The sequence below is a fragment of the Mirounga leonina genome, unplaced genomic scaffold (genome assembly GCF_011800145.1).
Source record: "Mirounga leonina isolate KUSES-001 unplaced genomic scaffold, KU_Mleo_1.0 Mir_101595, whole genome shotgun sequence".
In the NCBI taxonomy this organism is placed as follows: Eukaryota; Metazoa; Chordata; class Mammalia; order Carnivora; family Phocidae; genus Mirounga; species Mirounga leonina.
The window spans coordinates 3,024,473-3,039,143 of NW_023270158.1; the positions used below are offsets into that span (position 1 = coordinate 3,024,473).

General features: G+C 44.5%; 1 protein-coding gene and 1 pseudogene across 1 annotated transcript in view; one reads left to right on the forward strand and one right to left on the reverse strand.

The window, feature by feature from the left end:
- The window catches only part of REPS2 (RALBP1 associated Eps domain containing 2), a 216,897-nt gene that overhangs the window by 124,040 nt on the left and 78,186 nt on the right, over positions 1 to 14,671 (forward strand). Inside the window, exons 11-13 of the mRNA XM_035000243.1 lie at positions 1,691 to 1,786; positions 7,934 to 7,979; positions 11,087 to 11,223. Of these exons, the coding sequence (XP_034856134.1) occupies positions 1,691 to 1,786; positions 7,934 to 7,979; positions 11,087 to 11,223 (279 nt within the window). The remainder of the gene's footprint in view (positions 1 to 1,690; positions 1,787 to 7,933; positions 7,980 to 11,086; positions 11,224 to 14,671) is intronic.
- Positions 1,922 to 3,032, reverse strand: LOC118007205 (annotated as a pseudogene).

A 14,671-nucleotide genomic window follows, 5' to 3' on the forward strand; every position in this document is an offset into this window, starting at 1 on the left:
TGAAAAGAATGAGTTTTCTTCCTTTAGGGACATTCTACCTGTGTTTCTTCATCTACTTCTCTTGGAATGGCTGGCTTCTGGAGCATATGAGGACAGTGTTCAGTATATGAACACATTTGGATGGATTAAGTAGTTCAAATAGTTGTCAAAAAACTGTAATTTCTGAAATGGTAACAGGAGCTTCCAAAGCCCCCTAACTCATTGGCCCCTTACTCACTGCTGACCCTCAGACTACTCTGACACTTTACATTGGGATTTGGTTGCACTAATTAGGAAATGACTGGAAGCTGGAAGAATTGAGAGCTTAACATCTTGGGTTGGCAGATGTGATTCCAGAACATCAGTATAAATGCATATTTGTGCACAGGTCTAATCCTTGAGGAAGTTATCTTCTGGAGAGAGTTTCTGTCCCTGGGATTTATCTTGTGACTTTGTGGATGCGAGGCTGTGTCGTGGAGCCAGCAACCATTTGTCTGTCTTACTGGGCAAGTGAGAAGCAGTACAGCACAGTTTTCCGTGTTAGAGCTACCATGAAGCACAGAGATGAGTTGGCCTAGGAATATTTAGAAGAACAGTTGGATGTCTACCCCCCTGACCCCCCTCCCCCCGCCAACACCACTCCATATAATTCTTTATATTAATCTACCAGGTCCTTCCTCATTCATTGTCTTACTCGGTTCTCACAAAACTGAATGGGGGCTAGTATGTTTTATCACCTAAAACGCAGAGATGAGTAAACCGAAGTGCAGGCAGTGTGAATCATTTGTTTAATAATAAAAAGAATGGAGATAAGAACAAAGATTTTCTAAGTCTCAAGCCAGTATTCTTTTTATTATTTGATACTGATTTACTACCCATGAATGAGAGGCTTATCTGAAGGGACTAAAAATCAGGGAAGCTATTTCAGGTTTATTGTCGAGACCTGCCATTGTTGCTGCTTTGTACAGGAATTAAACATGAAAAATAAGTTTTCCATTCGGAAACAATAATTGCTTGCTCTCTATTTAAATATTTGCTCAGGAGAGGCAGGCAGAACTAGACATTTTTTGCAGTAGTGTGTACTCTGATCACGGTCTTTACTAGTGAGTCTAAGCCTTGATTGCACATTGGAATAACCAGGTGAGGTCTAAAAATACTGAAGGCTGCATCTCACTCCCAGAGAGATTCTGATGTCATTGGTCTGGCTGTCAGGAATGAAAGGGGGAAATTTCTCATACTTTCTGGTAATATTCCTCATAGCCACTAGAGGTGCTCTCTGTTGAAAATTGGAAATACTGCTTTGTTCCTTGTGGGATGAGAACCTATTTCCATACTTTAGGGGGTCTTTATTGTTTTACTAAGTGCTGTACCAACCTGTAGAGGTTTATAACACCATTTTCATAAGTGACGACTAGGGATTCTTTGTTTTATTTTTTTTTAAAAAAGATTTTATTTATTTATTTGGCAGAGACACAGAGAGAGAGCGGGAACACAAGCAGGGGGAGTGGGAGAGGGAGAAGCAGGCTTCCCGCTGAGCAGGGAGCCCAATGAGGGGCTCGATCCCAGGACCCCGGGATCATGACCTGAGCCGAAGGCAGACGCTTAACGACTGAGCCACCCAGGTGGCCTGGATTCTTTGTTTTAATGTAATGTGCCTCAGACATAAAATTTTACAGTTTTTTTTTCTCCTTTCTTTCTCTTGTTGTTTAAGAACAAAACAAAACACGTCTAGAACAAAATAAAATACGTCTAGCTTTGAAAAGTACTGCGGATGAAGCCTTACCAAAGGATATGTCTGAGGATCCAGGTAAGAGAAAACCATTTTAATATATTTTTATGTCATTATTTCTAATTTAAAAAACCCAGTAGTTTCAGTGAGTAGAAAATAGGTGGTAGTGTAAGTTTCTCTCTAAATATTTGCCTTGTATTTATTTTTTGACCATGTAGAAGGTACTTTTTTGAGGTGATTAGGGGTGCCCCCAGCCCAGTCTCAGCCCCCTCAGTACAGTCCCATGGGTGGAAAGGACCAGGCCTCTGGGCTGCTCTGGGCCACCACCCAGGAGAGGCTGGGCAGTCGGGCAGGGGGGCTGGGGCTCCAGTCCAGGGTAGAGGTTCTGGGCAACAAGGGTGATGGTGGCTGAGGCATGGGCTGTTGGGGCCGGACCCCCCAGGGCCGCGGAGGGGGCAGCGTGGCTACCAGCCAGATGCTTTTCAGCAGGTCAAAGGCTGTTGGGGGGCCCCAGGCTGCCCCGGATGGCGAAGGCAGCAAGGGCACGGGGGGTGGCCAGCACCTTTTGGCGCTGCCAGGCTCACCCTGTGCACCATGGGAGTGCTGCAGGTGTGAGGCATGGCAAACGTGAGCATCTTTGTCCTCTGTTGCCTCCTCTGCCTCCCCTCCCCTGGGGCTGGCTCAGGGCTGTTGATGCAGGAGGGTGTCATCCTTCGGCTTTCAGGGCCCCCAGGCTTGGTCCCTGGTAAGGGTGGCTGGCAGCCACGGAGCACCACGGTGAGGTCTGTAAGGTGCCCACAGTGGCATCCCTGGCTTCTTGCACTAGGTTCCTCCTGGGGAAGGCCTGTGGCAGAATCAGCTGGCGCTGCAGCTCCTCCAGCAGCTGCCCCCAGCCACGGAGCTCTGGGGGACTGGGTGGGCCTGGGCCGGAGCCTCTAGGCACCTGGTTCTCCTTGCCCCTTGACTGTGGGGCTGGTTCTTGGGCCCACCTTGGGCTCGGGGAGGGTTTGGTGGGGAGTGAAGGGGTGCCTGGCTCCAGGGACTCACAGCTAAGCAGCCATGCCACGTCAAGAGATTTCTCCTCATGGTTGAAGAGACCCCAGTGCTCCCGGCTCAGCCGGCCCTGGGTTATGACCACAAGCTTGGGAGCAGTAGGGACCACAGAGGGATCCTGACTGGTCACAGGAGGATCCTGACGGGTCAATGGCTGGCGGCTGCCCATCAGGGCCTCATTGCGCTCCCGCCTCGTCTTCCGATGGCGGACACGACCAGTTTCCTTAGGCCGCTGGAAAGGCTGGGGGGGTGCTGGCCCTCGGGGGTCCATAGTGTCCTTCTCCTGGACCAACGAACCCCGCCCCACACCCACCCCACGTGGCTGTGGGGTGCAGTGGCTTCTTTTCCGCGGTAACCCTAGCTCACGACGGACTGGGGTCTCTTCCGGGCCTCACGCTGGGCGCCTTGTGTTTTATTCTAAGGAAGTCTTTTGGTTGCTTTTTACCACTTCCCTCTTTTCAGGTATGAGAAGAGAGTGTTTTTTATTTTTAAGTTCTGAATTTAGGTTTCACTGATAGGATCACGCAGTTTGAAGTTAGAGTTTCATTGTTACTTTTACTGTGAAATTGGGAAGGCTTGGATTTGAGATTTCAGTAAGCCATTGTGGTTTCTGTGTAGAGTAAGGAGCTGATTGGTAGATCAACTGGAGGCCCACAGTTGAACTTTTCCATTTCCAGAGCAAAAATCTCAAATGTTTTCATTAGACTTCACCACCAGGAAGGCAAGTAAATGTGCTTATACAGGGAGTGGATTCCAAGGAGAAAAAGAAAAGTTGTGTTTGCCCATGTTCTTGAAGAGTTGGAACTGTGTCTGTGAACTGTGGAGAGGGCCAGGCCTGTGTCCTCAGCTCTCTTGATGGGAGCCATCATTGAACCAAGCTGAACCTAGTTGAAAGCAAACTGGCTAGGGAGGGCATTACTCTTTGGAGCTCCAGTTGTGAGGATGTGGAAGAAGTTGCTGCATTCTCTCATTGTTATCTTTCATAATATTTAATAAGTAAATCATGTTTGTTTTGGTTAGCTAGCTATCATCCCAGGCTTATTTGTTTAAAGTTGGAACAAAGGAATCAGTATAACATTGAGCCTTATGCTATAGTACAGCATTTCCCAAACACTAAGTTCATTCAAGGTTTAAAAGAGAGAGAGGGGCGGGGGAAGATAGAAGGAGGAGGGGAGAGAGAGAGAGAGAGAACATGAATATGAATGAGAATATATGATTGATTTCGGTGATGAGGTTGAAGATTCTGTGTGTTTAGGCAGCACCCCAGGTGATTCTGATGTGTGGCCTATTTGGGGAACCCCTGCCTTTAGGAGATGATGTTAAGAATTGGAAAATTGAGGGCGCCTGGGTGGCTTAGCTGGTTAAGCGACTGCCTTCGGCTCAGGTCATGATCCTGGAGTCCTGGGATCGAGTCCCGCATCGGGCTCTCTGCTCGGCAGGGAGTCTGCTTCTCCCTCTGACCCTCCCCCCTCTCATGTGCTCTCTCTCATTCTCTCTCTCTCTAATAAATAAATAAAATCTTAAAAAAAAAAAAAGAATTGGAAAATTGAGACTGTAGATCAACCATGCCTCCAAAAGTGGTCGGAATTCTCAAGCCTAGTTTGGGTTCCTTCATCATAGGGAGAAATGCTCAGTTTATGTAAAGACAAATGGATTGCTGGCTTGTTAGAGAATTAGACTTTAGGCTTGCCCTCTTATCCCATGTCAGGACAAATGCCTGAGGTAAGTTCTTTCCACCTCTAATTTCTGGAGCTAAAGTGGATGCACCTCTGTTTTTGTAAACTTCATGTTAACGGTGTTAATAAAAGCTAGTTGAACTTGGAGAGTTAAATTGGTGCTTTTCCAACAGCCTTTTAGGCTAATAACTTGCTGTTTTTCCCATGAGCATTGTGTGTTCTCTGAAGCATGAGCTTCATTTTTAATATTCCTTCACTGACAGGGGAATGGGGTCACCAGACAAATGCTACGAGGGTGTGCCACGGTGTGCAAAGCACATCTGCATTTGTTTCATTCTGCATGGGAACATGCTATGTAGCTTCTGATTCATTTTTCCTACTGCTGCCCCTTTCTGGAGTGGATATGAGGGAATCCTTCATCTGAAAACCTATTTAATACCCCCTTTCCTGGGGCATGTTTGGATTTCTAGTGTGAGACACTAGAGTTTCAACGTGGTGGTTTCTTTTTTTTTTTTAAAGATTTTATTTATTTATTTCAGAGAGAGAATGAGAAAGAGAGAGCACGAGAGGGGGGAAGGTCAGAGGGAGAAACAGACTCCCCGCTGAGCAGGGAGCCCGATGGGGGACTCGATCCCGGGACTCCAGGATCATGACCCGAGCCGAAGGCAGTCGCTTAACCAACTGAGCCACCCAGGTGCCCAACGTGGTGGTTTCTAACTCTGAATGTCTGTCCATGCCACACGGACATTTCACCTCAGTTGAGTGCTGCCTTTTAGAGAATTAAACTTCAGGCTTGCCTTTTTATCCTATTTCAGTTTGCTGCAAAGATGACATGCCCGGGGTGTTCTAGGAAGTTGTCATTCTTCTTCCCTCTTCCCAGCTAAATGAGAAGCTGTGATCTCCCCACTGGCTTCTGCCTGGATTCCAGTACAACATGCCCTGGCCGTTTTTGCAGATACTCACATGCCCCAAATGCTGAGTCTGACTTTCAGCGGCTTGGAGGCTGATGGAAGACTTAACTGGAATAGTGTTCTCTAGTTTTTTGTGATCCGAAACCTGTAGGGACTTATCAAGATCTGCCTGGGATATATTTTTGCAGATGGCAGGAGAAATATCTCCCTGCCCTGCTCTTCCACAATGGGTGGTAATAATGATGATAATAATGGTAATAGTAATGGTGATGAAGATGATGTTGTGGTGGGACTGTTGTCAGGGAATGGGGGTAATTCCTTGTCACATATTTTTTAATATGCCCTTACCCTTTTAAATGCTGAAAGTGTACATATTAGTGGAGTCTAATAGATTCCTTAGCTAACATCATATTCCAGCCTAATTCAACAGGGCACACTGTACAATGGTGATCTTTTTCTTGATGTCTGTAAGTCATGCTGAGGGGATTAGGCCTGTTGACCCTCACACTGTAGTCTTCAGACACCGTTGGTGATTCTAGCAGCTGCCCCGTTGCCAGCTATCACCCCATGGTCTTACAGGGTAGAACAGTTTTCTGCTTCCATTACCTGCTCCCACCTGTACCTCCTTTGCTGTCCTAATGGGAACTAAATTTAGAATCCAGGTTTCTAAGCTTGAAAAATTAGGAGCACTCTCCAACAGTAATATTTTGCAATTCTAAAATATAGTTAGTTTTCAAAGTACTTTCACCTCTCTCCTCATGAGAAAGGGGCCACATTTTTACTATCTTCATTCTGTAGACGAGGAAACTGAGGCTCAGAATCATAATAGTTACGGTTGTGGCCAGGAGGGACATGTAGGCCTCAGGACACCTGTCTGGGTCTCCACTGCTTATCCATTCCCCCACACCCCATCTGTCTGTATGTCTATCTCTCCCCTCCAGGGTTTTCCACTCCTTCCACACCCATTCTCACCCCAGCAAAAAGACAGAGATAATGGCTGTTGACAAAGGAATTAACGGTCACCCCCGTGGTCTGATTTGGGGAACCAGACTTTTATTTTAATGTGGCCGAGACTTTCCCGACCCATATATTTCTGGAAAGCAGTGTCGCCTGAGGGAGAAGAGGGGTTCAGAGCCAGTTGTGGGCAGCCTGCCCAGAGGGTGGCCCCCAGCTTTGTGGTGAGTCTGGTCACCCTGTTCACTCAGCCCCACGGCAACCTGCTTGACTGCAGGATGGGCTCCCCTTAGGCCCCTTTCCTTTGCTGCCTGGGGTTTTTGGGGTCAGGGGTGGCGGGGGGAGCCACATATCCCTGCAGATGTGGATGCATGAGAATGGGCAGGACAGGGCTCAAACTCCTTGGGCCTCCCATGCTTTTCAGGGCTCTGGCAGCATTTTGATGGATTGAAGTTGAAAGATGCCTGTGTTCTCACTACACCAAACCAAAATTCTTATTTTGGGATAAATGCATCTTTTCGGCAGCTGACCATATCTAAGGGAATATATATTGCTAGTTTGCTTTGTGCCTTGTTAGCATTTTTAGCTCCCCTTTCCTCTCCTGCTTATCTAACCCATGGATTTTAATGACCATCGTCAATTCAGGCTGCTTCATCCCAAGGAGGGTTTTTATCTTTAGGAGCAATGTAAAAAGGGGTGGGATAATTCACTGAGACATAAGAAAATGTTTGGAAGAATTTGTGCAAACAGTATACAAACTATATTCTCCTTGTTCCTAGTTAGAGTAGCACTTTTTCTATGGATTTTTATGACATTTTATGATGAAAAATTTGCAGCTTAGCATAACTAATGGTTTCTAAAGTTGTCTTTCGTAGGGTACTGAAAACATAAAAAAGGATTAATCTTTTTGTAAATGTTTCTAATTACTCCCAGCAACTGTGATGGGAAAGTAGGCTTCATGGGTGTCAATACTGAGCAAGTTAGTTCATGATTTACATTTGATAAGGAAAAGTCATATGGTTGATAAAATATTTTAATGATTTCACTCTGTAATATCCTGTGTATGATTTGGTCACAGAGACATAGGACACAAGAATATTTTCTTACAGGAGAATCTGTGTAGCTTATTTCAACTTGTGGGAGCTTTGATTTCTTGTGGTCATGCTGCTCTGGTAGTGTATTTTTAAAAAATCTTGAAATATGTAACCTGATAGATTTCTTCTTAGCTTTCAGGGGAAGCTGGTTCAAAATCAATTACTAGGCTATCATGATAGACCAAGAAAACCACAGGTCTGAACCCACTATTATACAAGTAGATAACCCCTTGAGAGGGTTGTCTTTTTAGACTGGAATTTCTTCATTCGTCAACGTAGATTTGAGAATAGCTCCTTAGTACTCTAACAAAAGGAAAAAAATATTGGTTTCTCCTTCCTTTAAATTGTGCCTTTAGCTTTAGAAATAAAATTACAAAATAATGAAAATGTGGAGGCGGTCAAGTTCTCCACAGGGACACCTGTACCTCACATTTACCTGTTGATAATGTTTGTTCTCTACTAGCCCAGGTATTGCTTATAAACCTGTTCAACTGCAGAAATGAAAGCCAAGTAAACAACAACTAATCTTTGTTTCAGCCACTTCTAAGGATTCCAACAGTCTCAAAGCAAGACCAAGATCCAGGTAGTGTTTGTTTAATTTCTGCTTTAATGCCCCTTCTATCCTGTCCCTGACTAGAAATAAAATCCCACAACCTGAAGCCCAACCCACAATTTCCTTTTCCTTCAGATTTGAAGCTTAGAATAGGGGTGAATTCACTTGTCATGAAGGGCCTGCTTGGAGCATGCAGTGCGGCTGGGAGACTCTCAGTTTCTGTGTTTATTAGCGCTGGAAGACGGTGGCTGCTTCTGGCAGGTCGCCTGACAAGAAGTGGTTTGTGTGGATATGGCCCAGTTGTTGCAAGATGATAAGGAATAGAGGGCAGTAGTTTTGGAGAGAAGGAAATGTGGTTCAAAGGTAACACTGAAATTTACTATCATGACAAGGTGGACACCCAAAAGTAAGACGCCTGAGGGATGAAATCTAGAGTAGGAAAAGGAAATGCTCACGGTGATTTTAATGAGGCTTGAGGCTTTAGGTAAGCAGTGCTTATGGTCTGTTTTATCCTGTCTTAGAGCTGCTTTTTGGCTTCACGGTTTGTTTGTTGTTGTTGTTGTTGTTGTTTTTAATAGATTTTGTTATTTGACAGAGAGAGAGACAGTAAGAGAGGGAACACAAGCAGGGGGAGTGGGAGATGGAGAAGCAGGCTTCCCGCCGAGCAGGGAGCCCGATGCGGGGCTCGATCCCAGGATCCTGGGATCATGACCTGAGCCGAAGGGAGACGCTTAACGACTGAGCCACCCAGGTGCCCCAAGCTTCACAGTTTTTAGATCAGTAGAAGCTAGTAGAAGAGGGAGAGCGAGTAAGACAGAGCTGCAGTTGACATCAGACATCAGAGTGGAGGATGAGGAGAAATATGGAAACATTAATAGAACATCAGAGAGGAGAAATGGTGTTGGGACCACTCTTCAGTGGTAGACAGCAGTGTAAGGACAGTACATATGTGTTTGCTTTGGCTCTTAGTGACTTTTTTCTTCCTTTGGCTACTGAGACACATTCCTGAAAAAGTGAATTTAAATCTGATCATATTTTATATGCTTGAAATATTGATAATTGAGGAAACCTCGTCGTCTTGTAAATCTGAGAGTTATCCCTTAGTTTATCTTTTATGTCTGGAGTTTCTAAATTGGGGTTTTGTTTCCTTGTTTATAGAAGATACAGATATCTATATTCACATTTTTTGAAACAATAGATAACAGTAATCTTTTTGGCAGGAAAAAAGGTATAGTCACTGTTTCTGTCTGTGCTACCACATTTACTCATCTTTTTTTTTTTTTTTTTTAAAGGATGAATGGATCTTTTACTGTACTGGCTTAAAGTACTGGCTTTAGGATGTAGAAATAGTAACATTTATCTGCCCTCATAGTATGAAAAACCTTTGAATTCCAGAAATCTGTTTATGTGTGCTGTGTTAACTTTAAGTTAAACCTCACAGTTTTCTTCTATTGACTTCCTCTCTTTCTCCAAGTGAATGAAAGTACAAAATTTCATGGTTACCTGTTCTATTATTAATATCTCTGGCCAACTTTTTTTTTAAGATTTTATTTGTTTATTTGACAGAGAGACAGCAAGAGAGGGAACGCAAGCAGGGGGAGTGGGAGAGGGAGAAGCAAGCTTCCCGCTGAGCAGGGAGCGTGATGCGGGGCTCGATCCCAGGACCCTGGGATCATGACCAGAGCCGAAGGCAGACGCTTAACGACTGAGCCACCCTGGTGCCCCTCTGATTTCCTTTTTAAATCAAGAGTTCCCATTTGAAAACTTTGTTGTATTTTCCTATCAATTTCCTTTCACTCTGATTGAAAGTATCAGACCATTCTTCCTGCCAGTTCCTGCATGCCTTTACCTTGACTGTCTTGCCAGTTGTTTTACAGGGACCACCCCGGAGCACGTTCCATGCCTTTATGGCAGCTTTATGAAAGATTGCAACCTTGCATGACAAAACTCTTCAACTACCACAAAGAAACGTTGAGGGAATGATTTGGGAAAGTAAAAACTTGCTATGTCAAAACCAGCTCTACCAAGAACTGAAGTTGCTTAATAGTAATCGATAGATTCTGATTTCATAAATGACACTCTAATAGCTAAATACTAATAATAGTTTTCTGATGTTAATTTGTCTCTAGAGCATATCTCTGACTCTAAGGTCATTTTGTTCTTTGACATGAGTGTAGCTGAGAGGCTGAGTAGAACAGATGTACACATCCACTTCTTAGAAAATCATATTGGGAACTCATCCACAAACCTGTTTCTAAGCAATTGATTAATGTACTGAGTTGAATTAATTTAGAAAATAATTAAGTCTCTAGTAAGTAGTTTAGCCGCTACTGCCAAAAGATTTCTTTCTTGGCTTATAGGCAGTATCAGACTATTTTAAAAATGGAATTTAGAAACAGATTGGAGTTTGAATTGAACCAATGTAACTTTCTAGCTATGTTACCTTTGGCAGGTTATTTATTTTCTGTTTCTTTGAATGTAATTATTAGAGTTACAATCTCAGAAGTTGTCTAGTTAGGTACTGCCTTGTTACAGATTGAGGGACAAGGTTAAGAGGAAGCTTTTGCTTTGAAAATTTCCCCAAACTAGTATTTCTCATGGTAAGACAGCCTAGACCCCTCCATCTGATAGATGTGTGTTTCCCTTTCCTGAATTTCATTTGTGGCGTATTCCCTTGAGCCTCTGATTCTTACTCTCAGGTTATCTGCCCCACTTCCATACGTGCCTGTCATCGTGTTCGCATGTAAACAGGAGAAAAGTGCTGCAGTCCATTAAGACCATGAAGCCCTTCTGTTAAAATATGGAAGTGGCTGAGCAGAAGACTTACATGTTATTCTTATTAACAATACCCATAGAAACGGATTTGAATTTACAGAAAGCTTTTCCTTTGTGTAAATTTAGGTCTAAGATGTAGTATGAACAAAGAGGTTAAAAAAGGGTCTGATTCATGGTTTGGGTTTGGACAATTATTGCAGGTAGTGGCACCCAAGGGACAGCTGAATTCGTGGTTGCTTTGAGATGGGCCCTGGTCAGTCCTTTGTAGTGACTTTGACTTTTGTGGGTATTTCCATTTCAACCCTACTTCAGAGACTAAAGCTTTGCTGTCTCCCTTCTGACCTTTCCTTATTTTGCTGCAGATCTTACTCTAGCACCTCCATAGAAGAGGCCATGAAAAGGGGCGAGGACCCTCCTACCCCGCCACCGCGGCCACAGAAAACCCATTCCAGAGCCTCCTCCTTGGATCTGAATAAAGTCTTCCAGCCCAGTGTGCCAGGTGAAGTGCCCCTCTGCACCCCAGTCTTTCCCTTTCTTGTTGGAGTCACTGGATGTGTGTCTGCCACAGAGGCCTTTGTGAGTCCACAGAACGAGCAGATCTGGCCATTTCCCGTCCCAGGAAGGTCCTCGAGTTGCTATGGTATTCTTGGGAGGGAAAGCAGTTCTTTTTTTTTTTTTTTAAAGATTTTATTTATTTATTTGAGAGAGAGAGAGAGAGCACAAGAGGGAGGAGCGGGAGAGGGAGTAGCAGACTCCCCGCCGAGCAGGGAGTCCGATGCAGGACTCGATCCCGGGACTCCAGGATCATGACCTGAGCCGAAGGCAGTCGCTTAACCAACTGAGCCACCCAGGCGCCCGGAGGGAAAGCAGTTCTAAACCGATAAGATATCCTATGTGTCTGGAGCCTTGCCCACACCCATATGGACCAAGAATTATGAAATTCTGTACCAAGAAGATTAAAATACTTAAACCCCAGACAGCCCACTGAGTGCATGGCTGGGGTCTTGTTCTCCGTATTGTGGTAATTTGTATATAAGTAATTTGTATATAATTTGTATATTGTCTGTCATTTCCTGAGATGCTTACGCAGTTCTTTGTGAAAGACCTTGGCGATCGACACCTGGCCAGAATCTTCCTCTGCATCTTATTCTTGTGGTGAAGATGCGGTGTCTTGGAGGGTTTAATGCTAAGGGGCTTGCTTTCTAAATCTGACTGATGGTTAGGTGGTTGGTGGGGGGAACTAGGGCAAGGGCTCCTCCAGGTGGCCTGCTGAGGGCTTCTGGGACTGGGACTTCCTTGAGCCAGCTGCTGTACAGCTGGGCTGGAGGTGGGGGAAGTTGGAGGGCCCAGTCTCCTTCCCTGGCTCCCTGTGAAGTGGGAGATGTCCTCCTAGGGAACCTACAGAACAGCAGATGAGAACCATGCATGCCTTTGCTTAGCAAAGGTGTTAGGATGCAGCACCTTCCCGAGTGTTATTTTGGGAGCAGCAAGGGCCTTTCTACTGACTGATGTAGGCAAGCTATAAATATAGTGATTTCCTGGAACTTTTTCTCTATCTGTGTGCATTTTAAATCAAGCCAGCCTCAGATGCTAGTGATTTGCAGATTATTATCTTTTCTACAAAAGCAAGAAAAGACTCTCCTTGGCTCACACATTAGCATGACCTCTGTGTCCCAGCAGAGCTCAGCATGTTTTAGTTGTTCTAATAAAGTAGTCTCCTCACAGTAAAGTTACAGATTGTTTTTTAATATACTAGAGTCTGGAACTCTCTATGAAATTTGATTCTCTGCCATGAGTTCATCAGATAAAAATTTGCCTTGCATTTCCCCCCATACTTTGATCCAAATTCTGGCATAATTTCATAGTAACTAGTATTTGAGGTGGGAGTAGCCACGGATGATGATGCTATAAAAATTTCACATGGCTGGCGGATTATGACCCAGAAGATTTTTCTATGCATGCAAAAAGATTAAAACAATCTGGGCAGCTATCTTAATACGTTTTCCTTGCATGGAGAGGCTGGAAGCGTGCAAGTATCTCTCTGGCTGTGCAAGCCCGCGAGGAGTGCCAGCAGTCCTGGGGAATGGATGTGCTCTGGCTTTTACAACATTGCATCGTATGGTGGAAGAGACAAGACTGGATTTGGAGTCCAGCTCTGCTGCTTATTAACTGTTTGATTTTCAGCAAGTGGCTTAATCTTTCTGCATTTCAGATTTTTAATCTCTAAAATAGGGCCAACAGTCCACGGAGCTATAGAGTTTTGGTGAGATAATAAACATAATCCTAATAGCAACATGTTTGACCCATAGGCACTCATTTGCCCAGAAATCATTGAGGAAAGGGAGTGAGAGGATAAAGTCCCTTGCCCCCCTTGATCTCTAGTGGTTCAGGTCTGTAATCCCTTCCCTACAGTTCCTTGGTGGGCTCACAGAGAGACCGAGCCCCAGTTGCCTGCTGTATTACAAGCAAAGGACTGTGAAAAACAGAGTAAGTGAGGCTAGGTTGCTGAGTCAGAGTGGCCTATGGTGGACTGATTGTGTGGAGAAGAAATAGGATGGAGAGAAGATGCAAAGAAGCAAGAATGAAAGAGGGAAGTGCAGAAAATGATGAGATGGTTGTTACATAGGAGTGATGATGTTTATATAAAGGGAGGAGAAGGAAATAGAAGACTGTGATGACCAAGGGGAGGAGAGCACACAGAGAGCCCTTCCTACAGACTTGGTGAAGGATTTGGTGGGATTTAAAGGAAGAACTTAGAATGCCTTCATTAGAGCATTAATGCCTTCAAATTTAGGGAGATCAGTAAGATGATATGGGGAAGAATGACAAAGGGCTGATGTCGAATGTAAATCTATAAAAGTGAACAAGCCACTTTGGCAGTATGGGACAATTGGCTTTACCTTTGATATCTGTAAAAACAGTATGAATTTAAATTTACGGGAGTCTGGATAATCCCAGGGCTCTAGATAGGCAGGTACTGGTATTACACCTAAGTGTATGTTTTCATAGGGAGAAGTTGATATGACATGATTGCTGTGTGTAAAAGGGAGACCACCTTTGTTGTTGTTTTTTAAAAGCTTTTATTTATTTATTTATTTGACAGAAAGAGAGAGAGCACACAAGCAGGGGGGTAGCAGGAGAGGGAGAAGCCGGCTCCCACTGAGCAGGGAGCCCGATGCGGGACTTGATCCTAGGGTCCTGGAATCATGACCTGAGCTGAAAGCAGATGCTTAACCGACTGAGCCACCCAGGCGCCCCATGGGAGATCACCTTTGTAATAGCTGATCCAGGTCAGGGAGCCATCCTGTCAAGGCCCAAACAGCTGCTGCATTTGAGAGAACACAAAAATGTGCAAGAAAGTCTCAGTCAGTGATGATGCAAATGCACAAAATCTAGATGCAGTCAGACCTGGAATGTTTAGATTTTATAGCTCTATGCTTACCGCCACAAAACATATTTTATTATTATTTTGTTTTATAAAACATATTATGTTACTGAAATTTCCGTAAGAAAAATCAAACTGTGAAGGCAATACTCTTTAGATACTAACTTCTTTTTCCTCATTGAAACAGTTGTTTTCATAAAGCAGGGGTTTCTTTTGTTCCACCATGTGGGGTGGGAACTACCCTCCTTCCACTCTCAACAGTGACTTGCCCCTTCCAGAGCCATGTCTAAAGCTTGCAGCTGGAGGTTGCCACGGTGATGGTCAACCCCTTCAGTGCTGCCTCTGCCAAAATAGCCCTGTGCCAGTCATTGAGCTTCTACCTGGCAGAAGGGACAGAGGTTGTTTGGAGGAAACATAGCCATCCCTTTAAAGCTGCAGACCAGAAATCTTCATCACTTCCACTCAGCTCTAACTGGGGAAACCTAGTCCCATGAATATAGCTAGCTGCTGGGCAGCTGGGAAATGTAGTTCCTGGCAGGGTAGCCATTTCCCATTGACATCT